This window comes from Stegodyphus dumicola, chromosome 9 (genome assembly GCF_044657685.1).
Source record: "Stegodyphus dumicola isolate Sdum_Otavi_A_Nest chromosome 9, ASM4465768v1".
In the NCBI taxonomy this organism is placed as follows: Eukaryota; Metazoa; Arthropoda; class Arachnida; order Araneae; family Eresidae; genus Stegodyphus; species Stegodyphus dumicola.
The window spans coordinates 126,098,353-126,125,863 of NC_140776.1; the positions used below are offsets into that span (position 1 = coordinate 126,098,353).

Below are 27,511 nucleotides of genomic sequence, written 5' to 3' on the forward strand. Positions count from 1 at the left end.
GGTCAACGCTTTCACGACATTTTGGTGGACACAGGGATTATCAGAAAGTAGTGAAAATACCAGTCATGATGTCAGTTACCAAAACAAATGTTTCTGTACATAGTTGCCAATGAGTTCATGAGTGCTCTCAAAAGTGAGCAATGTGTTCATAACTTTCTTTTGGGGCATGGATAATCAAAATGTAAAGAAAATACCATTCACAATGATCAAATTATTTAGCTCCAAATTTGAATATCTTAATTGAAGATGATGAGGAACAATGCCTTTCAACTTAATAGTGATCCTGGTTTTAACTTTTCAAAAATTTTGATCCAGTGCTGTTAAAAAATGTAAAATTTTGACTTGGTTCTGTTAAAATAGTAATTTACTTATTGCCAGTATAATTTTGTGTTAGCTTCCTTTTGTATTTAAATTAATCACTCATAAGACGTTTTTAAAAGACAAACAAACCTTTATTTAAAGATAAATTATTCTCGTTGCTTAATAACCTAAACGTAACAAAATGTACATAACAAAACAGACGTTCTTACTGCATCGTACCGATATAAATTTCAATCGTACTTCATTGGAATATTTAAAAAAAAAAAAAAAAAAAAAGAACGAATCCAGAAATTAGCTGTTGCCATTTCTCAGTAGATAATCTGTCTAATAACAATAAATAATTTACAATCATGCTTACATTCGACCATCCTGACTTTTCAATTATCCTTAATTGAACCAAATCTTATCATACATTAAAACAACAAAATATAATAAGTAGGAAAAAAATAAAATTAAATATAATTTAAAAAATTCAATAAGTCCTATACAAAGTCTCTATAGCACAACAGCACAATTGTTTGCGCACTGTTCACTTGGGCCTTTAAGTTCGTCATAATCCTCGTCATTATCGCCATCGTCGTCATTGCCATCATCATTATTTGCTTCTGCATTTTTCCAAGATTTTAGTGACTTACATGAGAAGTTGATGCATAAAAGCGACCATCGGAGTCTTCTTATAGTTGTGATGTTCTATAAGTGTCACCTGGAAGTACTTCTGTCACAACCATTGGACCACGATATTTAGGTTGAGTTTTGGTTGGTTCTCCTGTAGATTTTGAATTTCTTTTAACTACTACTATTTCTCCTGGTTCAAATTATAGAGATTCCAATTTCTTCTTGTAATAATAAGTTTTAATTTTTTCTTGTTCTCTAGCAATCTTTTTGTAGTTTTTCCAGTTCCTTCCAAACTTCTGCTTCTTCATCAGCAAGTAATTTCAAAACTCCATCTTGAAATCGGGATATATGCATTTCAAATTGTGCTTTCCCAGTAGTTTTATTGACTGTGTTATTCAAATTTCTCTCAACTTCTTTAATTCTTTTGTCCCAATCCTTTTGATCTTTACTTTTCATTGATGTTACTATCGTTGGCAAAATTGTTCTGTTTGATTTCTTGACCATACCATTTCCTTGTGGATGGGAGGTTGAATTTAATGTATGAAGATTTCCCTTTTCCTTGCAAAAGTTTTTAAATTCCCTTGAAATAAAACAAGAACCTTGATCTGATATTATACGATCTGGTAATCCAAATTCTTCTATGAAAAATGGCAATGATTTCAGTATGTTTTTCTCAGCATACAATCGAATGAATCTGGTCATATTATCAATGACGACTAACAATTCCTTGTTTCTTTTAGAACTTGTGATGAAAGGTTCAAGCTGATCAATGAGTACTGTTGCAAAAAAGGTCTGCAGCCTGGAGGAATAGAATCCTTTTTCTACCTGGAAATTTGTTGAGGAGGCATTCGAAACTCATTGATGTATATCTCTTCATAGCAGAAAAACAGTATAGTTCTTTGATTTTTGAGAGTCTTATCAACAGCAAAATGTCCCATAAGGTCATGAAAGTTCACAACTATGTTTTTTCTCATGTTTTTAGGTAACGATGTGTAATAACTTCTTTTCTCCATCCTCTACAATACAGAACAGTCTATTCCTTTTCAAATATAATTCTCTACATTTTGATTTTCTTTGGTTCTTTCACTTTGGTCTTTCTTCAAGATTATTAATTCTCTTAACTTTTTATCTGCATGCTGTATGATAAGAATTCGTTTCTCTAAATTTAAAGTCAAACTTCTAAATTATCTTCTATCAAAGAATGCATGGGATCTGATGAATCAATAACAGACGCTCTACTGATTACATCGATATAAGACGTTTTAATCCCTGGTTTGTGACATATTTCAAAGTTATACTCTTGAATAAGAATACTCGCAACAGGCAATTTGGAGATTGCTAGATTTCTTTGCATTCATGCAAACCAATGCTTGGCAGTCTGCAACTACCCTAAATTCAATGCCGAGTAAGAATTGTCGATGTCTGTCTAGAGTCCAGACAATTGCCATTAGCTCAAGTTTACTCGAATGATAATTCTTTTCAGCTTCCGTTGTCTTCTTACTCATGCAGTAGACAAGATGCCATTTGCCATCACCTCCTAGTTGAAGTAACATACCAGCAATACCCTCTGAACATGCATCAGAATGGACTTCTGTTTGAGCCTTAGGGTTGTACAAAGCTAAAATTCGTTGATTCGTCAGTTCATTTTTCAGCACTGTAAAAGAATTATGCTGATTTTCTTCCTATCTGAATGTTTGATTTTTCTTAGTTAGTTGAGTAAATGGTCCAGCTTTAATTGCATAATTTGAAATAAATCTTCTAAAAAAACTTGTTAAACCAAGAAATTGTCAAACTTCATGAATATTTTTAGAATTTTTATATTACTTCGACTTTTCTTGATCCTGGCTTTATTCCTTTTTTATTGATGATAAAGCCTAAATATTCTGTTTCTTGTTTGGCAAATTCACATTTCGATAACTTAGTACTTGCTGGAACAAGTATTTTATTAAGGTCAACACTTCTTTATTACATAATGAGCATAATGCACAGTACATTAGTTAAGCCAAAAATCATTCTTTCAAATTGTCCACTTTCATCCGGTGTTACGAAAGCAGTTTTCAATTTTGCACTTTCAATTAGTGGAATCTGTAAATATTTGTGTGTTAAATCTAGCATTGTAAACAGGCTGCACTCATGCAATTGTTCTAATTAATTATCTATTTTAGGCAGGGAAAATTTATCCTTTATAGTTTGACTATTGAGACATCTGTAATCAACAACTAATCTGTATTCACTGGTCTTTTTCTTTACTAATATGACAGGACTAGAATATGAGGATGGCGTTTCTGTTATAATTCCATTTTCTTTCCACTCTTGAACTATTTCTTTGATCGCAGCATTTGTCTTATAAGGTTTCATACATACTGGCTTTGAACCTTCGATTTCCTTAATGTCCGTTTTTGTAAGATCTGTGCACCCTAGTTCTGAAATATTTAGTGCGGAGCAATCTCTGTATTCATTCAGAAGACACGCTAACTCTTGCTGGTGATCAACGTCGAGATCCGAGCTAATTTTAACTTCGCTTAAACTTATAGGAACTTTTATGTTGTTAATATTTTCCCTTTTTGCTGGGTTTGAGCTCAATTCAGAAATTTCAGTATTTAAACATAGTTCAACTTCTGCTCTCCCAACGCGTTGATCTTTTTGGAGCTTACCACTTCTATTGCCATTGTTAATCATTGGTATACAAGTTTTGCCATTTTAAATTTCTAATAAACAGCCGATACCTTCGGAAGGATTTTCTGTCATAATTAATCCATTATCTACATAATCTGTTTGAGAACTGAAAAGACTGATCACATTTTTCTCTTAATTTATTTGCCTCAAGAGCTTTAAGGCAGACTTGATTTATTTTTTCATCAATTTGTAGGCTACTAAATAATTCATCTTCCCAATATCCGAAGTGAAATGTTTCCTATTCTGACAAAAGCGATGTGAGGGAGATCAAGCCATGTCCGTCTGATTATTAGATCAACTGTATTATTAGGAACAAGGTATATATTTATGCCTTGGCCTTTTACATTATCAGCTTCAATATCGGCTTTAATCATTCCTATAGAGGTCACTGCAGGCACCCTTTGATTTCCAAAACCATACAATTCATTCATAGCAGGTTCGGGTGACACTTTTAAGTTTCTGAGCAATTGAAATCCTTAAGAGACAACATGAACTCCCCATATCAATTAAAGCCTGTACTTCTTCAGAATTATTCAGTTACGCTTTCTTCAAATATGAATTGCTCTCTTCTAAATTTTCGCCAACTTGCTCAACAGAATAATTTTTATCATTTGAATGATTATTTTCAGCTTTAGGAACACAATTTTTAGATTTATGACCTGTTTTATTACATTTTCGGGATGTTACTACTGGTTTGGGCAGCAGACAGTCCTTGAAATGTGTCCAAAATTATTACAGCTGAAGCATTTTGGTTTACTTTTTTTCATTATGTGTGATACTGTAGAGTTTTTCTTGACGTTGATTGTAGCAACTGGTCCATCTTTCAAGGAGTTTTGTTTGTCAAAAGGCCCTTCTTTACATGATTGTTTATTGTTGAAAGTTGACTTCTAGGTATCATAATCATCTAGTTTTTCAACTTAATCAGTTGGCGAAATCAACTTAGACCAGACATCAATAAAATGGTATTTTACTTCCGGAGACACTTTACGTTTTATCTGATCCGCTATAATAAGGTCGCTCAGTTTCTTAAAAGTATCCAATTTAGTTCCACTTAACCATTTATTAAAAAAAATTTCTTAACTCGTACGCAGAATTCTTCCATGTGTTTCCTACACTCTTATTGTGTGTCAAAAATTGTTGGCGAAATTTTTCAGGTGTCATCTTGTACCATTTTAATAAGATCTTTTAAACTTCTTGCCCAAATATGATTAAAACTTACATTATTTTCTTCAGGTTTAATGTTTTGCCTCAAACGATGAAGTGAAACATAGTATAGAAATGATGTGATCATAGACCTCATGTACTTTTAAAAGAAATTCTTTAAGATATTTCTTTTAAATATGGATGAAGTTATTTGTGAATTAGTATTGATCATTACTGAATTATCATGAATCATTATTAAATAATTATTAATTATTATTGAAGTATTCATAATAATTTATTTATTTGTTCTCTGTAGGACTACCACAAGATAATCAAGGTTCCAATGGATTTGGGCACAATAAAGAAGCGCTTAGAGAATCACTACTACTATTCAGCTAGTGAATGCATTCAGGATTGTAATACAATGTTTATGAATTGTTATGTCTACAATAAGCCAGGAGAGGTTAGTTGCTTTATTATTATTATTATTATTATTATAGTGTTTATAAAAGTTTAATTTTACACCTTTTCATTATTGAATTGCTATGATAAAAATATGATAATGACAATCTTAGGTCAGCAGAAGGGACCATCTGCTTTTTCTGTGGTTTTAATTTTTCTGTTTCCTATATGTTCCTCAAGAGAACTCTTTCTGAAGATTTTTTATTTATTTATTTATTTATTTTCTGACATGTTCCCGGTGTATGGCCTACATCCATAAAAAGAGATGCAGAACAGCAGAATGATTTCTTAACAGGCTTGGCTAATGTTGGTTGACTGAAATTCAGTATCTTTATGTTTGTGGCATGTATTACGTAGAACTTACAGGCATTAACACAGTTGCCATTCTTAGCAGTTTTAGCATCAGACTCTCAACTTTTCATTTCATCTTTGCCTCCCCTTTCTTGTCTAAATTGAGATCATCATGTTTTAAAGTAAACCTAGAAGGAATTTGGTACTTAAGTAATTGCACATCCTCTCTAACACAGTTTGGAGATTTTGTACAGAAAATAAACAATGATGACTGATATTGTAAAAATAAAGGTTACTGCAATCATATATATTTTATGTTTTAATTAGGTACTTTTTCTGAAAATCAATTAATAAATCTACATACAAGTGGATTTTTATTTCTATAGTCTCGATAAAAATGTTGGGTCTGTAATTTTAAAGAATATATTCAAAGTAGTTGTTCCCTTTTGCAAATTTATTGCAAAATTTTTTATTCGTGCAAAAATTGTACCAAAGTTTCTTTCATTGCTGGTAAATCCCACGATTGCATGCTTTAAATCTGAGTTGAAAGCAGAGGATTTCACAGTTTGTTTATAAAAATTGTTGTAGTTTGGAATATGGCAAAATGAATGCATTAGAAAGGGATGATGTCATTTGCTAAAACTGAGGAGTTGTTAAATGTGTATATTTGCTAGAGTTTGGAGCAAATTGAAAATTGGTAACTTCTATTAAGGTGGTAACTAAGTATTCACTAAATTTCGTAGGAAAAGGAAATGCATATGAAATTTTGATGACAAAACTTTAAAAAAATTTGTGGAACAACATTGTCATATTTTAAGCCCTAGAGTAGCATGTTGTCATATTTTAAGCCCTAGAGTGGCATGAATGTTTTTGAAATCTTTCATATTTGTTATTAACATTATTTTCTTACTTTCTTTAGTGATGTAGATATCACCTTAATGCTTTGAAGTTAATAAAAATAGGGATTAAAAGAAGTAATTATTCAAATTTATATAATAACAGTTCAGTTACAAACTTTCATTAACGAATCCAAACATTAGAAAGTTGATGAAACCTAAACTGCAAAAATTACATTTTTTCTGACATGATTTTCAGAGTAAATTTATTGGTTACTTTTTATATTCCATTTGAACTATTTAAATATATTACACTTTTACAGAACATTTTATAAAAATAACAAGCTTTGAGAAAAGTGATTCAACTAGAATTATTATCTAATAAGCTAGAAAAGAAAACAGATGTAATCTGCATAAATAAAACAATGAAATTTTATTTTCAAACTACATGCTTATAAAGTATTACATCAGACTACATATTATGAGGTACATGCAGTGGCATGCTTTATACTACGATAAAGGCAAAGTTCGAAATCCAGACGTCCATTGTCCGGAGTGATCCAAAATCCAGACCTTAAAACCACAAACGGTTTTTTTTTTTTTTTTTTTTTTTTTAAGGCTTTACGCATGCACGTTTGATTCCCCCCTCCTTGCATAATAAATCTGGAGAGTCCCAATTCTTAATTTCACTTTAACACCAAATACAATACCTTGTTATTGAAGAAACAATCATTTTAGCATATATTTGTACGATCAGTAATTTGGCTCTGTTACTGCATATCTGCTTGGCTCACATCTCAAACCGAAACGTTCCACAAAGATATACATCGTTGATCTGACGCCAACCTGGCAAATCATTATTTATTATACTTTTCTTTCATCACCCCATGTTTATCAAAACAGGACAACTTGAGTAATGACCCATGTAGTGATGCCTAAAATTTTTTTTTCTGTTGGTAATTGAATAATAAAGGCGTATGGTAACCTTTTATGTTGACATTACGCTTGGCGATGATTACAGATTTAAGTTAAATGCACAAAAAAATTTTGACGAAGAATTTACCCAAAATTTCTTTCCATTTGCTAAAAATAGGTTTTTTTGATGATACTCATAGACCCAAATGTTACATTTAGGGCTATTTGAATTAAACTGATTTGTTATTCACATAAACCCAGAACCAGCACCAGGGCTCATATGGCCGCACAGAATTTAGGACACACAAAGACTGCATCAGGTGATAAGATATCTAGCGCCAGTCTAGCTTAAGTATATGTGGGAATTTATTTATTCAGAACTCTGATAAGCATGTGCAAGAAATAGACATAAGATAATAAATAACTAAACTAATACAATTCAGGCTTAATTGCCTCAGTGCGCGATACAGGCAAGATTAAAATTTAACGGAACAACTTGTTGTTAGTTGCGAAGCTCATGATGCATAGCTAAGTATGAATAGTGAAGGATAGCTAAATTTGATGATGATAGGAGTTAAGGTGAAAATTTCCAATTACCGGATTTTTGTTAAGAAATGTGGAGAAATAATAAATGAAGATGATATAAAAGAAGTTTTTCATTGTGAACACAATGCTTCTCAATCATCAATCAATGAAAGACGAAATCTGTAGTATGGTTCTAAATCCAGAAAATACCGCTACCGATAGTGAAGAAAGTGACAGAGAAGTTGCTGAAAACAAGAAAATTCCGATTGGCAAGTTAGTTGGAATTCTCGAAACAGCAGTTACAGGACTTCAACAGTGTAAGTGAAAAAGACATGATGTCTGTCTACAGATTTAAAGAGAAAGTATTAGCACAAAAAACGAAACAACTTGCATTGAAAGAAATTTAACAAGGTAAAAAAAAAAAAAAAAAAAAAAAAAGCACATTCTTTCTTTCTTTTTTCTTTCTTTTTTCTTTTCTTTTCTTTTTTTTTTTCTTTTTTTCTTTTTTTTTTTTGTAAATTTTGATACACTTTAGATCATGAATACTTCATTATTTTATTAATCACAATTTTATAATTTCTACATGCCATCTTACTAAATTCAAACTGATGATCTAATATCCGGAAAAAATCGCAAATCCAGAATCGCTGAAGTCCCGATGAGTCCAGATTACGGACTTTGTTGTACTGTATTAAATATGATCATAAAGGCTGTGGAAGAAATCTTTGTGTATAATGAATGATAGGTGGCAGTGCCCTTGCCATTTATTATTACTTTTTTCCTCCTGTTTAAATGTTTTCTGTATCAGATATATTTAAATTGCCTGTTTTCTTGCAGGACGTTGTTTTGATGGCTCAGACTCTTGAAAAACTGTTTTTGACAAAAATTGCAGAGATGCCAAGAGAGGTAAGATTTTTCTCACATTACTGAAATTTCAAAAACAGTTCTTTCTATAATTTGTATTTTAAAAAATATAAAAAAAGTCTTATTTGCTGAAAATGATTGACAGACAGCAGCTTCAAAATATAACAGTTATTTTTAATTTTCCATGCTAGTAAAGCATGCTTTTGATACAATTAAAGCACGGGTAATTAATTGTATATTAAAAAAATATATATAAAATATAAATATAAAAATATAAATATAAATAAATATAAAAAATTAATTGCTGCATCAGAAAATAAGGTTTGTGTTTTGATTCAGTACTCATTATTCTTAATATGTGCAGCAAACTATGAGAATTATTCCATATGTAGTATTAGGTATCCTTATGTTCTTATACAGTAGTAGCTTGGCATTTAAAAAAAATGTAATGTAATTGCATTTGTCCGCTTAAATGCAAAGTAGGCATAATCTTTAGTATGAAGAGCATGAATTTTAACATAATTTCAATTTGTGATATAGACCTTTACTTTACCTGGTCATATTAATATTTTGCAAATTATTTTCTTTAACCCCTTAACTGCCACAGGAAACACACAAGATTCACTCCCCAGTGCCACCGTTTCTCGCACAGGCGTGCATAGTTATGCGATGTATTAGTGGGAAAATAAGTGCAAGTTTTGCTGTCTGAAAACTTTGCTTTCATAAAGAATAAAAGAAAAATGAAAATAAAAATTTAGAGTAAAAGTATAATAAAAAAGATGTATATATAATAGAAGATGATGTTTGTATAATATAAAATATATATAATAAAAAAAGATCCTCAAAAGTGGAGTTTCGATCAATTTATTTTTAGACCGCTAAAGAGTAATATCAGGTTTCAGTGTTACCTTGTAAAATCATTACATCTAAAAAATTATATATTTCTTCAGAACTGGTTAGATGCCACAATTTTGTTCTTGATTTTTCTTTTGCTGGATGTTGGTTCATGTATTGGTCTGCAAAACGGTTAGTTTCTGTTGCAATATGAAACATGAGCAGTTCATCAATTATAATAATAATCAAATAATTCAAAATATAATATAATAAATATCCGAAATTTAATGCAATAATCAAATAATTCAAAAAAGATAAGTGAGTTTGAAACATCCATTATATCTTTCTTTATTCCTGGAACAGAAGACACAGAATAAAAAAAAATAGCTTTTTATTCAAACATAAGCAATAGCACTGCAGTCATTACTTTCACCATTTCAGAAACATCCCCCTCTCAAATTCCTCCTGCCTCTTCTCTGAAATAGTATTCTTTTTTGCATACTCTGGCCTGGCCATTGTGTTATTGCATTCCAAAGCTTTGCGAATAATTTTACTGGTAGCAGCATAAAGTAAATGACTGTATTTGAGGGGCATATATGTACACCCGGGGCAATTAACGCATTGGCTGAGCAAGGCGTATATATATGCTCTCAATAGTTAAGAGGTTAACAAGACCAGTAATCAGGAAATTATCTTAGAAACTCATGTATTTTTAAGGAAATTTTTTCTATTAATCATGATTATGCCTCAGATAAGCAGCGAATGCAAATAAGTACAAATTTTTGAATTGTAAAATGAAAATAACTAACATAGGATTCTTGAAAATAATGTTCTAAGATGCAAATAATAGTAGGAATTGAAAGGACACGAAAGCAATAATTACTGTATGTCTAAGAAGTAATGATAATGTTTTGAAAGTTGAAAAGGTGGTTTGGGGTAATCACTGGTTGCATTTTTTTGTGACAAAGCAGACATCCTTATTATTGTACTTATGTTTTCCATGCTTTATTGTTTGGCTTGTTTTATTTGTGATCATCCCTGCTACTTTTGCCTTAAGCAGGGTTCGTACGGTCCTTAAAAGTCCTTAATTTTTTCAAAAACGATTTTTGGTCCTTAAAAGTCCTTAATTTCGGCCAAAATGAATATATGGTCCTTAATTTTGCTCATTTGACATTTCTTATCATTTCTAATGATTGCCATTCTACGTGTGAATTGCAATTTCTCATGAATATGGAATTAAAATTGCACGGCTCTTAACCAATCTGTTGGCGGATTTGCGTTGCAAACGATAAAAAAAAAAAAAAAAAAAAAAAAAAAATTTAGCTACCCGAACGAAAGTATCGGTGTCTGATTGGCTATTCACCCAATCTTTCGAAACAGGTGTTATCTATAAATTTAGGCAGATTGTGACGAAAGCGTGAAGCCGGAAGTTCTTTAAGAGGCGAAAGTGATGATGAAGGTGCTTGAGAAAAAAAAAAAGGGAGGGGATCCTGAAAATATTTGCCAAAATTAGAGCAATCCCAACCTGGAAGGCCACAACCCTTCTGACGCCAAAACGAGATGCCTGGAAAGTGCATTTTCAATAAACTGTGGCTTCAAGCTGACTACAAAGACTGGATATTGATGGATGGCAATCCTTAAATGTGGTCTTTGTCTGAAAAAAAATTGAAATTTCTAGAATGGGAGAGTCAGCGCTGAAAATTCACATGAAAATTAAGTTTCGTTTTATCATTTCAATTTGTTTTTACACGGTTTTGCTTAGCTTAATTTCTGTGTTTGTTTCAATTAAGCCATAAATTAATTTATCACCTTCTACGGAGTTTATTCTCTTTTGCACATACTATATGTATGGGATATCGGGATTATGAGTTTATTTCTGCAGAGGGTTTGTTATCGATTTCGCGGGAAATCTGTTGGCTCCATTTCGATTTTAGGTCGCCAAGGGCAAATTCGGTAACACTAGCCGAGAAAAAGTGAAGTTCGGAAATATGTTTTGAAGCATCAATAGACAATTAAGTATTTGGTTTAAACCTATGTTGTCGATAGTAATGCATAATTTTTGCTAATGGCGATACAATTATTAGTTGAAAATAACTAACTAATTAAAAAATTTTTAATATTTTTAAAGTTGAAAACAACTGATTGAAACTAATTTTCCTGAATTAACTAGACGCAAAATTAACTTTCATGAATTACTAAAGTTATTGGGTAGAAGTTTAACTGAAAATATACATTCCGTATTATATATATATATAATATAACAAGCAAGGTAGTTAGTACAATACTGACCAATTGGGTCTAGATAACATTTTGCGCAATATGCTGCAAAATAAGTAAATTAGAAATTGTAGTAAGCTCGCCTAAAAGTTACCAGGAGCTGTGGCTCCAAAAAGTTCAACACGTTTTAAGAAACAATGTCATTTAAGGGTGAGATATATGTATATTTATACAGTACAAAGTCCGAGGTCTGGACTCGTCGGGACTTCGGCGATCCCAGATTTGAGATTTTTCCGGATATTAGATCATTTTAAATCTACTAAGATGGCACGTAGAAATTATAAAATTGAAAATATGAAATCGTGATTTATGAAATAGTGAAGCATTTATGATTTAAAGGGTATCAAAATTTACAAAAGAAAAGAGCTTAATATTTATATGTTTACTTTATTAAACATTTCTTTCAATGTGAGTTGTTTGATTTGTTTTCTCTGCTAATACTTTAGACTAATACTATAGACATATAATTTCTTGTTCAGTTATTAAGTTCCATTGTTCAAGTCCTGTAATTGCTGTGTCGAGAATTCCGAATAACTTGTCAAACAAAATTTTTTTCTCGTTCAGTAACCTCTCTGTTACTTTCTTCACTATCGGTAGCTGTATTTTCTGGATTTAGAACCATACTACAGATTTTGCCCTCCGTTAATTGATTGATGATTGGGCATTGTCATCGCAATGAAAAACTTCTGTTTACCTTCGCTAAATTCTGCTGCCTGTTGCGGCCATGCGAGCTCTGGCGCTGGTTCTGGCTTTATGTGAATAAATAACAAATCAGTTATTTTTAATTCAAATAGCACTAAATATAATCGTTTGTCCTATGAGTATCATTAACAAAATCTATTTTTAGCATAAGGAAAGAAATTTCTGCTAAATCTCCCCTTGTCAACATTTTAGCGCATTAAACTTAAATCTGTAATCGGATAATACTCTGTTATTTGGCGTCGCTGCATGATTCATCACTCAAGTTGTCATCCGTTGATAAACATGCGGTGATGAAAGCAAAATACACTAAATAAAGATTCGCGATTTCGGCATCAAGGATATAAAATATTAGTTGGTGTAAAATTAACAAATGTTTCGGTTTGAGATTATGCCAAGCAGATACGCAACTATGGAGTCAAGTTACTAATCACACAAATTTATGCTAAAATAATTATTTCTTCAATAATGAGATATTTTATTTAGCGCCAAACTGAGATTAAGAATCGGGATTTCCAACATGTTTTTTTATGATGAGGAAAAAAATCTAATGCGCGTGCGTAAAGCATACCCCTTCCCTTCAAAAAAGCCCTAAAAAATTGGTTGGTGGTGGCTTTGAGGTCCGGATTTTAGATCATTCCAGATATTGGATGTCCGGATCTCGAACTTTGTACTGTATATTTATATATATATATATATACATCTTTCAAAATATAACTACCAGTATGGATTCACTCTTTTAAAATAATTCTACTTTAATTAAACTTAGGAGATAATATAATCAATTAATCAATATTGTTTAGGAAATAAATTATATATATATATATATATTTGTTTCATAAGAATAAATTGAGTTTAATTAAAAAAAATATTTAATTAAATATTCTTTGCGCCATTGCTGCAAGGAATGAAATTTAAATTTAAACAAATTTAAATTCTAAACAAATTTGTATAAAAGTAAAAAGGTAGAAAAGCAAATTTAAATTCTAAAAAAAGAAAAAAGCCAAAATAATTTAAAATAATTAAAAAATATGCAAACACGTAAAAGATTTAATTCTCGAACTAATCTAAAATGTCATTTAAATTCAGAAGCATAAGCAAATCAAGTGTAAAATCTATCCATGAAAATAAATCTACTAATTTAATAAATTAAAATTAAATTAAACAATTTTTTTTTTAAAATGCATATGTGAATGATCGTAGAGTAGGCAGGAGACAGACTTATCAAGGGGAAGTTGCCTCCAAACCTAACTCTCCAGTCATTCAATTCGTGTTTCGTCATTCATCCAGGCAAGGGTAAAAGTCAAAACTAAAAGTAATTCCAATAAAGTGGTACTCTTAGAAATTAACATTTAAGAATTAAAGTTCAAAAAGGAAAATACTAATTAAGTCTTTTGAGAAACAAGCAAGTAAAGTCAAGAATTAAACTTTTTCTTAAAAAATTAAATTTTTTAAAAATTAATTTTTTATAAAATAATAAAAAATTCTAGAAACCAATGTATTTTAGAAATCCTGGTCTACAGAAACTTCCCCTACACGAATATGCATATCAATGAAAAGAAACTATAAAAGAACTATACATAATCCATATATAGTAAAAAATGTATATTTTCACTATTCAAGTATTCACTGTGACAAGTATTTTTATCTTATCACATGAACAGGCCTCTGTGGAAAGGGGCTTCTCTGTAAATAAAGCAACTGAAATTGAAAATTTAAGTGACTCATCATACATTTTTCAATGCACAGTATTTGATTACATAAAATTTTCTGGAGGTGATCTTAATATCGAAATTAATAAAGAAATGAGATTAGCAGCAGCTTCTGCAAGAAGTGGAGTTCATTATTTAGAAGTTCAGTATTTAGAAGAACAAAAATCTGAAAATTCAAAGAGGAAAAGAAATATTATTGACAAAGAAATTGATTATATGAAGCAGAAGAAAAAATTTCTTCAAAGGGACATTAAAGATGTTAATGAAGAAGTAGATGCTTTAGCAGATGAAGCTGAGACCAGCAGGAACATTGATTTGTTTATCAAAGCAAATGAACTTAGAATAATAGTTAAAGAAAAGGAAATAGACATAAATAAATTAGATGTTAAAATAGCTGAAAAGATTTCAGATTTAAAAAATAGCAAAAATATTTTGTATCTTTTAACAGTTTATTATTCTAGTATCTTTCAAAAAATCAAGGAAATAAATTGTATGTTTACAAATCAGTTATTTTAATCTGCAAAATATTCTTACATTGTAATTATAATAGTAGTTGACTGTGTTTAAATAAATATCAAATAAGTTAAATAATAACCATATAAATCTCTAAAATAGTGACTGTTATTAGTGTAAAATGTACTTATACATGTTTTTCAAGAGATTATGTTCCTAATTTAATGTTATCTATTTCATAACTTGTAGGGAGTTAGTTTAATTTTCAAAATTGTTTTATGGTAAGTATTAAATTGAATTTAATAATAGTGCATAATACACACTTTTGTTAGTTTCTTAAAGTGAAATTACAAGCATGAAGTCGGTTGTATGGATAATTGCTTTATTCTATTCATTTTTTTATTTGCTGATAGGTCCTTAATTTTTTCTTTGATGGTCCTTAAATGTCCTTAATTTTCATGTAAGGAAATGTGTACGAACCTTGCTTAAGGGTTAAGCATGTTCATTTTACACACTACTTTACCTGTAATCCTTCAGTTAAGTTTAATAAAAGCAAAACAAAAAGCTATTATTTAAAGAATTCACTGCAGATAGATCCAGAAGCTATATGTTTTTTTTGTGGGGGGGGGAGATGGGTATTCAATTTAAAGCAAACACTTGGTGAAATGGCTGCATGATGAATTTAGTTAACGAAGATCTGTAAGGCTGCCAACAAAAGACTGGTCTGTGTGTTAAAAATTATTTTCAGGTTAGTAATCCTTTCTGACTATATTATTATTCATTTGTAGTTGATGTTTTCCAGTATTTTACTATGAAAGAAAACTCGATGCATCATAACAGACACAGCTGTTGATTGGTATAATTAGCTACATGAAATTATATTCTTAATAAGAAAGAAAATAATTAAATTTAGAAAATAAAATTGTAGAAGTCAATAAAATTTATTTAAAGCAAAAGAACCGTGCTGAGGTATTGTTTTCAGAACAGTGAAGTGTTGGTGGCATTTGTCACAAAGCAAACAAGTGTTTCTTAAAGATGGTTAAAGACTGGAATGGAAAAATTTTGTTGCAGGTAATTGCTGTCATTATGGCAGAGAGTTCAGTATTATTTGCAGATTACTGGAAGTGCTAATCAGTGCAACAATCAGAACAAGTTGAAGCAAATGGAAATGGAAATGGTAAACAGAATGTATTTTGTTACCAAAAGCAGTCATGTTCTATAAATTTTTTCATGTGCATTTAGGAAAATTTTCATGCACTATTTTTCATTAATATTGTGTTGACATACTGGAAGTTCCATCTCAATCATCATTTTGCTATAGTTAATAAAGTGCTGTATCATTTTGTTATGCTGTAGTTAATAAAGTGTGTGCTATGGACATTGAATGAACTGCTTGTATGTATACATAATGGTCTGTTTCTCATCAGAGTTTATATGAGAGAGAATTAAAATAAATTGTATGCTATAAACATAAACCATCTGAGTGCCATGACCGTGTTTATCCAGTCATGAGATTTTGTCACTTGGTATACTTGGTCACATATAAGCTAATATAATTAGCTTGTAATTTAAGATATTTTGCTTTCTTTCTTTAATAATATAAATTTCATCTTAATAAATGTAAGTTTATGAAAGTAGACTAAAATAATTAAATATACAAATTTAGCTAATAAAGCCATTTAAACATACGTCTTCATGACATATCCAAAAACCCACACAGGTAATAATGCTTATCAGTGATGATATGCTTATCAGTGGTAATATGCTTATCAGTGATGATATTTATTGGATTTACTTTTAATTTCCATATCATGTCCAGAAGTTGGTCCCATTGACTTAAAGTATGCATAATGTGTTATATAATATGTTAAATTTTTCTGCGGGGGGGGGGGGGAGAAAGTACAAATAGATCATTGCAAAAGGCAAAAATTTTCACAGATTTAAAAATATTAAAATAATTTTAATAAATGTTAATTACTAAAAAAACTGCAGTTGATTATACAGCAAAAGAATTTTGTTATGTAGCATATACAATATACTATGCAACATAAAGTACAGACTGTTACTAAAAATAAAAAAAGTCCTTTTTTATAGCATACAAGAAGTATTTAATCACACTTTATCTATCTGTGTATATAAGAAGTGTGTACTTAATATTTCATGTAAATATATAAATTGCCATTGTGTTCAAATTTAGTGCACAAATATTCATACTTTTTAACATTGAATACTACAGTTTTCTTCATTTTTATTGATTTTGATTGACATGTGAACTGGATGTGTTTTGTTTTTTCAGGAGACAGAGTTACCTATTCCTGCCCCAAAGAATCCTGGTTTAAAAGGAAAGGGGAAAAAAGGAAAAGGCACTCGTGGTAAGAAATTGTTTAATTTTCATATCTATTCTATATTGGCTAAACGTTTTCATTATGCTATGGAAATTTATGGTCCTTTTTGGCTAATAAAGTGCCAATTGTAATTCTGTTTAACCCTTAACTTCCCAATTTTTTAAATTTCTATGAAAAAATTATATTAGCTACTTCTTAAGTAATAATAAAAGGGAAAAATATTTTAAAAAAATTAAGCAGTTTTAAATTGAATTTCAGTCATTTTTTTGTTTGTTTGCAGAAGTGCAACATTGCGCAGTAGTGCTGTAAAATTACAAAACTTTTTTTAATATGAGGATTTTATTATTCATTGTTGTAAATTGCTTTAGCCTTACATACAATGAAAATTTTTAAAGCAGTTATTGACTTTGTTGTAAAAAGTCCCCTACTTTACACTTTACGCACTCAGTTTGAGTGTAACTCTTGCAGTTTGGAAACTTGCACCATATTCTTTTCTGATCATATTGGCCAATGATTTATACCATCTGCACGAATGTCCTTACATGGAACGGACTGGGGAGTCCCTTTGCATCTTTTAGTCTGAGACATTTGTTCTATTGAAGTATTACTAGGTGTTCCTCTTTTAGCATTTCGATCATACCCCATTTTGCATAAGCATGATGCAACTTCAGATTTGAATTTTTGTAAATTCATTAGATTTTTTTTTTTTATTTTCAGATTTCTTCATTGTTTCTTTAATTCGATCAAATCCAAGCTCTTCTGACCAGTATGTTCTATAGTTTGGCAGGTGAACTAGAGATGCATAAATGCAAATGCCCAAACATTGATTTATTTCATTCTCTGATATAGTCAAAGGCTTACTTGGATTCTTTTGAATAGCATATTGTTTGTTATCTTCATAAATGTTACTTATGATCTCTTCCGTCCATAAATATTTAAAAAATTGGTACATAGTGTCCAAATCCGTAATTTCTCTTGGGAGCGTGTCATCTCTATGGAATTTTATTACTTCTTCAATCAACGAAATGTTTTGATTTTTTCATAAAATATTCTTTGACAATGTTTTATTATTCTTAACAGTTAAATTTAAAAAAGGTTCTCTAACTGAAATATACCAGCGGCCGAGCAGTAAAGTGCCTGAACACTGGTAGTTTGGTACGAGGTTCGAATCCTGCGAACGGGGCTGGCTGCGTGGTCGTTTTTTCCATGTGTAACTTGTATACAAGCCAGTTCCCCTTAGAAAATCCTCCACGAAGGCATCCCTCCCCGTAGGCAGATAGCTCTTGAGGCTTTGCCATAATCACACACACTCACTGACTGAAATATTTCTATCAAATTTATTATCATTATCATCGAATTTTTTTATATTCTGAATTTTATTTTGTGAAACAACACTATTTGCACAGTCGCTATCCAAATTATCATTAGATGACACACAATCAGGTAAAAAATTAACATCATCAGCAGAATATTCAAAACCATCCTCACTTAAATCACTTAATTTGTCCAAATTATTCATATATCTAGCAATTTCATCTTGGGTTAGTATACGCGTTTTGGCCATATCAAATGGTAACCAAAGACCAATGTTGCAGATCTGCAACATATAATTAAAATCAAATTTCTTTCAAACTTTTTCCATTAGAAAATCAAAATTACTTTTAAATGTACATAAAATGTTTAAATTTCTTACCTGGTAATTGTTTTCGTCAATAAACAAGAGGAAGCATAAAATATAATGGATTCTTTTTATAGCAAAAACACAGTTCTTGAGGCAACAGAGATTTTTATAATTATTGTGATTTCTGGAAAAAATGTGCTGCTATCTAGTGACAAAATTAGCATGTATTTCGTTGCAGTAATTTTTTTTTTTTTCTTAGATAAGTGATTTGTAGGTAATTAAAAAAAGTACTCTGTTAAATTAAAATAAATCATATGTTGCAGAAATGCAACAGTGGGAAGTTAAGGGTTAAAGCCTTAAATGTGTAACCTGTTTACTTCACCTATTTGTTTTTGTGACTTATATCCCTTTTCTGACAGTGACATTGGATGAAATCCACAGGCAGGCATGTTGTTGATGACCTCTGCCATCTTATAGGTGCCCAGTTTTGAAGAATTCCCTGAGGGACCAATCTGAGGCACTGCTATTTCCCTGCCACCAAACCTCTTAAGAGGTCTTGCAGCTTGACAGTATTTTAACTCTCTGAGCATTATGGGTTTAGCCCTGAAATTTTAAAGTTCTCAAAATGTCATGAAGAAATATTTTCTTGATTATAAATTAGGAAAAAAAAAAAAAAAAAAGTGTCACTTTGTACATTGATTCCTTTTTCTTCCAATGTATATGCAGCCCAAAAGCGGATACATTAAAAGCTGTCAGAAACTTTCATCTGTAATGAATAAAAAAGTCAACCCTTCTGTATGGAATTTTACATCAATAACACTAAGAGGGTTAAGGGACCTTTGCCACGAAGACATCTATGCCAAGGGCTATAATCAACAGGTCATAGTACCATGTCAACAGGTTGTCAAGGAAGCCAACGTGGTCATTTCACCTTATGAGTAACTTATAGAATGATGTGGGTATGAATAAGTAGAGTGAATAAATATTAATACCGTAATTTTTCATTTGACTTTTGAGACTTTGATATTTGAAGAGGAATCATAATTAAATTGTGAAAATCAAAGGTTGTGTTCTTGGAAGACTTTTGAAAACCATAAAATGAAGTTTTCTTCTAATACTATTGCAAAATCATGCAGCAGTGAAAGGTCTACAGAATGGATATTGATTCAAAGGCTCATATTGCCCCCTCCCAATAGCCATTTAGTTTAATTACTTCTGGTGTCAAGCTCACGCTGGTACAATTCTATCCATTACAGCTATTGATTGGAATAGTTACATATGTTCTTGTTTGTGAATTCTATGTTAGTCTTTTTTATTTGGATGTAATAGTCTTTCTTTTTTAGTTTTTTTTACTTGGATGTAATAGTCTTTCTTTTTTAGTCTTTTTTACTTGGATGTAATAGTCTTTCTTTTCATGGAGTTATATATATATATATCGTTAGGATTGTCATTCCTGTCACTAACTAAATTTTGCACCAATATTTATGTCTGGTGCCATATGACTTCCTGTTAACAGAAAAGTAGCAATTATTATTTGTCATTATTTTTTAAAAAATTTATATATTATAAATGTCTTAAGAAAAACTAATTAATAGAAAATAATCATTCATTTTAAACTTATGATTAGTACAGTACACTCCCGATTATCTGCGGAATTGGGTGGCGTGGCCACGCGGATAACAAAAATCGCTGATAATCCAAAAAAAAGCTAAAAACGGGTATAGCAAAAGAGAAAACAGTCATTCCAACTTTGAAAAATCGTTTTATGTACAATAAAACGTAAAATAAACCACAGGAAATGTTTAACTAATGCTTAATATTTTAGTATATGACTCAAAACTAACCTAAAATGCACTTTGTTAATGAAAACAGAAAAGTGCTTTGTATACTTACAAGAGGCGTCAAGGATACACAGAAAAATTAATAAGTATGTACTGTTTTAATACTGTAATGTATTATGTAATTACAAAAGCATAACTGTAAAACTACACCTTTTTGAAGAAATCAGTCATTTGTGTTTGCTTTTTGCTTTGGAAGCATTTTCTCTTGATCCGAGATTGCATTTTTCGTAGCATAAGTTTTCTCGGTCAACTCTGCGTTGTCTTGTTCTTCCAAATAGCTCAGCAGTCCACCGACTTGTTGCAAAGCCCCTTCGTGAGTATTCCGCATCTGCACAGTGGGCTCTTCTCCGCCTTCACTTCGCTGTCCTTCATTCTCGGTCTTTCCCCTTGCTTTCTTCACAATTTCGTCATCTGTCAAGCATTCGAAGCCAGGTTCGTTGACGTCACACTCCAACAACTCGTTAATGTTTTCAGTATCGACGTTCTCGCCACCCAGAACTGTTTTCACCATATCGGCAACAGTTGCCATGGGCGTCTCTACATCTTCATTCTCTTCTTCACAACTCCAAAGGGGTTAGGCTGTTGTTGGCTTCAACATTAGGCATGAGTTTTCTCCATGATTTTATGAGGGTTGACGGTTTCACCGAGTCCCATGCAGATGCAATATCATAGATGCTGCCAAGATTGTGCAGTGTTTCCAAAACTCTTTCAAATCACAACCTTCTTCAATTTTGGTCTTTAGCAGCTTGGTTCGGTATGTTCCATTCATTGTTGCAATGACTCCTTGGTCCATGGGTTGGATTAGCGCAGAAACGTTTGGAGGGAGAAACTTTGCAAAAATTTGTCCATCAAAAAACTGTAGGATGCTTGTTGTTGGGTGAGAAGATGTGTTTTTGATCAATAGCACAGCTTTTTCAAGCAGGTTTTTCAATTTAAGATGTTTACGCACTTGAAGAACAAAGATTTTTTTTTAACCATTCTTGAAAAATGTTTCGTTTCATCCATCCTTTTTTCTGGTTAAAGTAATCAATGGGCAAATTTTCTATCCTTGTGCCTTTGAAAGATCTCGTTGTTTTTTTTTTTTTTTTTTTTTTTTTTAACTTTCCAATGACAACAAGTCTAAGTTTATGTCCACCGGTAGCGTTACTGCAAGACATGATAGTGATCCTTTCCTTGCTACTTTTATGACCGCCGCTTTACTTTCACTTTCAAATGCTAAAGTGCGAATAGGAAGACATTTCCACAAAAGTCCCAATTTCCACAAAAGTCAATTTGTAAACTTGTTCAAAAGATACCTCTTCTTTTAAAACAAATTCTTCAAATTCATGGTGGAAATCGTTGGCTGCTTGTTGGTCACTACTAAGTGTCTCCCCATGAAGTCCAATTGCTCGAATTCCATGTCGCTGCTTAAAACGATTCAACTAGCCAGAATACGCATCAAAATTTCCTTTCAGGCATAACAACTCAAAAAAGGTTTTTGCCTTCGCCACAATGATAGGACCATTTACAGGAGTACCCTCTTTTCGAACTTGAGCTAACCACTCTGTCAATGCTGTGTCTAGCTCATCAAAGGTAGAAACCTTCATAGTTTTTCGCGTTTTCATTATGGAAGCACTGTCCGACATTGATACAAAGTTCACGAGTTTGCTTTTTGCTTTAGAATGTCACGCACTGTTGTTTCTGATATTCCGTAATCCAATTCCATCTGCTGCCTTGTAGCGCCGTTTGCTATTAATTCCTGTTTTTGCGCAATCGTCAATACAACCTTCTTTCGTTTTCATGACATTTTAAATCGGTAATGAAAAACACAAAACCAAAAAGCACAAGCACTGAACACACACACACAAAAAAAAAAAAAAAAAAAAAAACTTGTGCTGCAGGCGCAGATAATTGGGAGTCTACTGTAGTTCATTCTTAAAACGTCTCTTTGTATATTTTTTTTTTAAAGAGTGGATAGTTGAACTTTAACTACCAATTCGAACTATAATATGGGAAGGAATCATTTTGCTACTGTGTTTTTAATCATTAAACATTCTTGTTGCAACTTTACCTTGAGTTATCAGAATGAGATTTTCCTGCTAACTAAGAAGTGCCCATTTTTATTTGCATGTATGTCATTTTTGATTCTCTAAGAAGAAAGATTTTTAAATTGGATATCTAGATGTGACCCAAAAATGAGAGTGCGTACTGTGCTTTTTGTTTCCTCTGGTAACATTATGAAATTAATGTGAATTTTCTAAACCTCATAACCATGACATCGTATTTTGCTGACCACTGTCATTCTGTCATTTAATTTCTATGTTATTAAAAACGAGATAAGTTTAAAAAGTTTGATAATTATTTTAAAACTGGCCTGCATTATTACTTTTTCGTTTTGCCGGTGCAGGCGATAAAGTCGCCAATAATGGTACAATTGATGCCAAACGGAATATCCTCGCTGATAACCTTTTTCGCCTCATTTTCAAAACAAGTCATAGCCATTTCTTATCACATTGATTGTTTCTTTTAATACTGGTATACAATTACAAAGAAATTTTACCAGATAGTTCAATTTTATGCCCTAAGGGCATTCATGGTAGGTCAGTTTGGATGCAATCATGCCGCTCACCCGAAAGCTAAAATATAGAAAAGGCAAATTCAAGGTTAAATTCATCAATTCTAATGAGAATGCACTAGCAAAGTAAAGCACTGCGGTTTCACATAATTTCTGAGTAAGCTATTCGTAAGAATTGAAATAATTCTTTTATTTAAACTGGTATTCCCAATTAAGATTTAACTTAAAATTAATGTAGATAATTACTGAGAGAATTAGATTTTTGTAGTGTAGTTTACATAAGATGAGATCACTTGGGGTCATGTGATATGAACTGGCGAATCAGGATGTTGAACCATAAAAACATAGTAAATTCTTAAATTAATGTCTTTTTACAAATTTATTGTCTTTATTTATGGCTTTTTACAAAATTTTAAACGATATTAAAATGTTTATGCCTTCAAAATAAAAAATTCTTAAGAACTAAAATTTTTTATGTGTATACTGTATGTTGTCACCAATAAAGTCTGCTTGGCGAGATTAGCGCCGGTGAAACAGAAAAGTACCAAAGAAAGATTATAAAATTGGGCATCGAGATGTGACCCAAAAATCCAAGTGCGTACTGTGCTTTTTGTTTCCTCTGGTAACATTACGAAATTTATATGAATTTTCGAAAGCTCATAACCATGACATAGTATTTTGCTGACTGCTGTCATTCTGTCATTTAATTTCTATATTATAAAAAATGAGATAAGTTTGAAAAGCTTGATATTTATTTTAAAACTGGGCTGCATTATTAAGTGGTCGGTCATAAAAAGTAAAAATGAAAACCATTTGTCTGAAATTTTCAAACATCTGTCTGAATTTAAAAATAAAATGTCTTTTAAAAAAGAAATGTCAAAATATACTTTCAGAACTTATTAGCTTTAAATTTTTGTCTAGTAAAAAAAACCATATATTTAAAATAAGCAGGATAGCTTATTTGAGCAGCAGTAAAATTGGATTTTATAACTTACAAATTAGTTTGTTTTTAGTAATTTTGTTAACCAAAGTGTCTGAACTCATTTAATTCTTTTGGCTTCACTTTGGAAAATTATGTTTAGCTGCTTACTTTAAACGGGCATGTTTAAATCTTGATCTTTGTTGTCTTAAATGTTAACATATTCAAAACTATTCTTAATTTTCCAGGTAGTAAATTAGGACTGTAGTTCATCTATGTGTATATTTTATAATGCATGAAGGACTGATTGTGGAGATTTATTATTTTATCTCCATGTTTCAGTTAATTCTGTGGACTCAACATCTGCAAAAGATGCTTCTACAAATTCAGTTCCGGCCGTCCAGTCCTCACAGAAATCGCCAATGTCTACATCCAGCAGTACTGTGTCTCCCACAACTGTCCCTGGAAGTACGAACTCTACTACAACATTATCTGCCTCAGCAGTTAGTTCAACAGGTATCAGTCAGAATCTTAGATCAAATAGCTACGCTGCAAGCGCAGCAACAGTAGCACCGAAAAAGAATGTCAATTCTGTAGATAAAGTTCTTACCAATACCAAAGTGAACTCTATACATTCTAATGAAAGTCATCCTCCTCCACAAATACCTAGTATTACGCCTCAGACTGCAGTCTTGAACCAAAAAGGACCAGCAAAGGTAAGTTTTAGAAAGTGCTTTTTCATTCTGCTTTATGTATTTAATGTATATTTATTCAACAAAATAAAGCTAACACTTATTTCTATGTTCTTTCTTCGTCCCTGTGCTGCATTTGCTCTGCTGTTAATTATTTAAGCTCCACAACTTTGACAACAAACTTCTTCTTCAACTGTATGACATACTTGGCATTTTTAAGAAACTTGTTTATGTTGTCAGTTCACAAAATGCCGTATGCATAAAAGTTGCAGTATCTGAATTTGGTTTTCAAGAGGATATTGGAAATGACAACCACTCAAGTCAGAATAGTTTGTATTATAAAATAAATCGACTTTTTTCTAAAAGCTTTGGTTTCTTCAGTAATAAACAAGTTCTATTGTGTCATAACCATCTTAATTTGCTAGAAGCCTTATCCTCTGCTCCTGTTGATTTCTTTTATCAAAGTACTCTTTTTGAGTTGTTTTCAGACAATTTAGAGTTCAGAAAATGATGTAATGACCAGTCTCTGTTTCTTGCACATCTTAAGTCCATTATCTGGACTGTCTAAATCCCTTCTTTCTAGTCTATTATTATTACTTAAAGTTAGAAAGTTACTAGTTTCTTGCTAATTAGATATCTCCGATTTGAGCTATCATTCAGCAGTATAAAATAATATGAAAATGAATCATTTTGCTACAGTGATTCTAGTTATTTATATAAAATATATTTACAGACTAATTTTGGTGTTTTATTTATAATCATATTTTGACTAATAATTTATACATTAATTCCATTTATCATTCATTTTGGTTGAACTTTAAAGTCTGTGCGCAACATTTTGTCCGAGTTTTTCACATTCATTAGAATGTCTTTATTATTTATTTTTTTTTAATTAGGAAAATAGAAAAGTTTCTCAATCTCACTTATTTTTATTAAGTTTAAATTTTCTGCATTTTTATAATGTGCCAGCATATTTTTAATGCATTGAAGATGAAGGGGGAGATTGCTTATTTTAAGGTAAAAATATGCTTTTGGTTCTTCTTTCAAGGTAGAAGTATAAGCCAAGAAATTTGTTTATAATTGATTTGCATTTACAGGTTCAGTTATCAGTATTGCTTTTCTGCAGTCTAGCCAACTCAGAATATGTATGCATTTGTTGATTTTGTTCAAGTATCAAAAGAAACATTTTCTTAATGTTTCCAGGAATGCTTGAACATGTCTTCTGATGTATGTTACTCTGAATTTGTTTAGATATGTATATACATAAAATACAGAATGTGAAAGACACTCACTAACTGGATTTTTACAATAGATCTTTAATTTGTGACTGAAACTATAAATACACTTTCCAGCAGAAATAACTCCCTAATCTAAAAGGTCAATACAAATCAGTGATCGGAGATATTGAAACTTTATTTTACAGCTTGATATAATAATCTTTACCATTGTTACATTATACGGTGTTTAAATTAGTTTTTAAAAATTACATTGTCGAAATGATGACCATCATGCTGTATGTACTTTCAAAGCCTCTCTCTGAAGTTCTGCCATAACCTTTCCTGTCAGGTCTGGTGGTATTGCCACAATTTTGCCACGGATAACAGCTTTCAGTTCTTCAATTGTTCTTGGCTTATGTTTGTAAACTTGAGCCTTTAAGTGCCCCCCAAAGAAAGAAATTGCAACCAACAACAGCTGACTAGACAGTTACACATTGGCTGTGGAGAGATCACCCATGAACCTGTCGGGATTGCTTTCGGCCCAGTAATGAAAATTTTGTTTGTTTACGCAACCCGACAAATGAAAGTGAGCTTCATCACTTGATAGCACACTGGCGTTCGGAGCAGTACCTTGCAGCATAGCCTCACATAATGCGATGCAGTTGACCCAATCACGTTCAATGTGTTCCTGCACAACCACCAATTTGTTAAGATGGAACTTTAGGTCTGCATGCAAAATTCTTGTGCTGCACACCAGTATACCTATAGCAACAGTATGTCTATAGGCCGAACGTTGGGGCCTATACGTTTCGAACATTTTTTTAAAATAAATCTCAATGATGAAACCACGATGTTCTCCGCCCCACAACATTGTTGTAATTAGACTTGAATGGTAAGACACACACTGCTTAATGTCACAACCCTGTCTCGTGCCACACCGCTAGTGCTAGAGAAACACTGGTGGCAAATTTGTGAGTTATTTCTGCTGGACCCTGTACAACTCTTTTTACATCTGCAGTTAAACCTAGTATTCTGCAGCGAAATCTCTTACACAGTCACTATCAAGAACTCAAAGAATTTATGAGCTATAAATCTTTCAGCTGCTTTCTGCACATCCTCTTTTACCACTTGCTCAACCTTGAATAACCTGGCTCTCTTCTTATTGATATTCTGCATTGTGTAAAATGTGAGTGCTTATACAAAATTGTGTGTTTGTCTGTTGCACTAATAATAATAATGCAGAGACTCCAACTACTACAGATTCTCCGTAGTTTCTCTGGTAATTCTTGAAAAACTACGAGTTAACGAAAGGTATGGGAAAAACTATGGATTTTACAGAAACAAAGCAGGAAAACCAGTACCCAAAATGGAACCAATTCATCCAATGATTGGCTGAATACTTGTGTCATCCTATATCAAGTGTTGAGTGCACTTGGTGCATTCCTGGTTTATAAGAATAGCCAATCGTAGATCAGTAACTCCAACCATTAATGACTTGTCAATAGTTCCCCCGCAACATCTGTCTCATAGTTTCCATGCTGCTGCATGTTTAGGCTGCATTCTGCTCCATTGTTTAGATTATGGTGAGATCTTAGCATGTCTTGTGAACTGTGAATCAGGTGGAAGTTTTTTGTTAATAATGTTACCTCAAACGAAGACGCCAAAATTATCAAAGCAAAAATTTAAAGATTCATATTCT

General features: G+C 31.7%; 1 protein-coding gene across 3 annotated transcripts in view; it reads left to right on the top strand.

Annotated features, from left to right (window-relative positions):
- Positions 1-27,511, top strand: part of fs(1)h (female sterile (1) homeotic) — a 107,088-nt gene that overhangs the window by 12,615 nt on the left and 66,962 nt on the right. For all 3 annotated transcript variants that reach the window (XM_085824069.1, XM_085824071.1, XM_085824070.1), the window contains exons 4-7: positions 5,072-5,218; positions 8,622-8,690; positions 16,920-16,995; positions 24,246-24,619. In XM_085824069.1, coding sequence (XP_085680195.1) covers positions 5,072-5,218; positions 8,622-8,690; positions 16,920-16,995; positions 24,246-24,619 — 666 coding nt within the window. The remainder of the gene's footprint in view (positions 1-5,071; positions 5,219-8,621; positions 8,691-16,919; positions 16,996-24,245; positions 24,620-27,511) is intronic.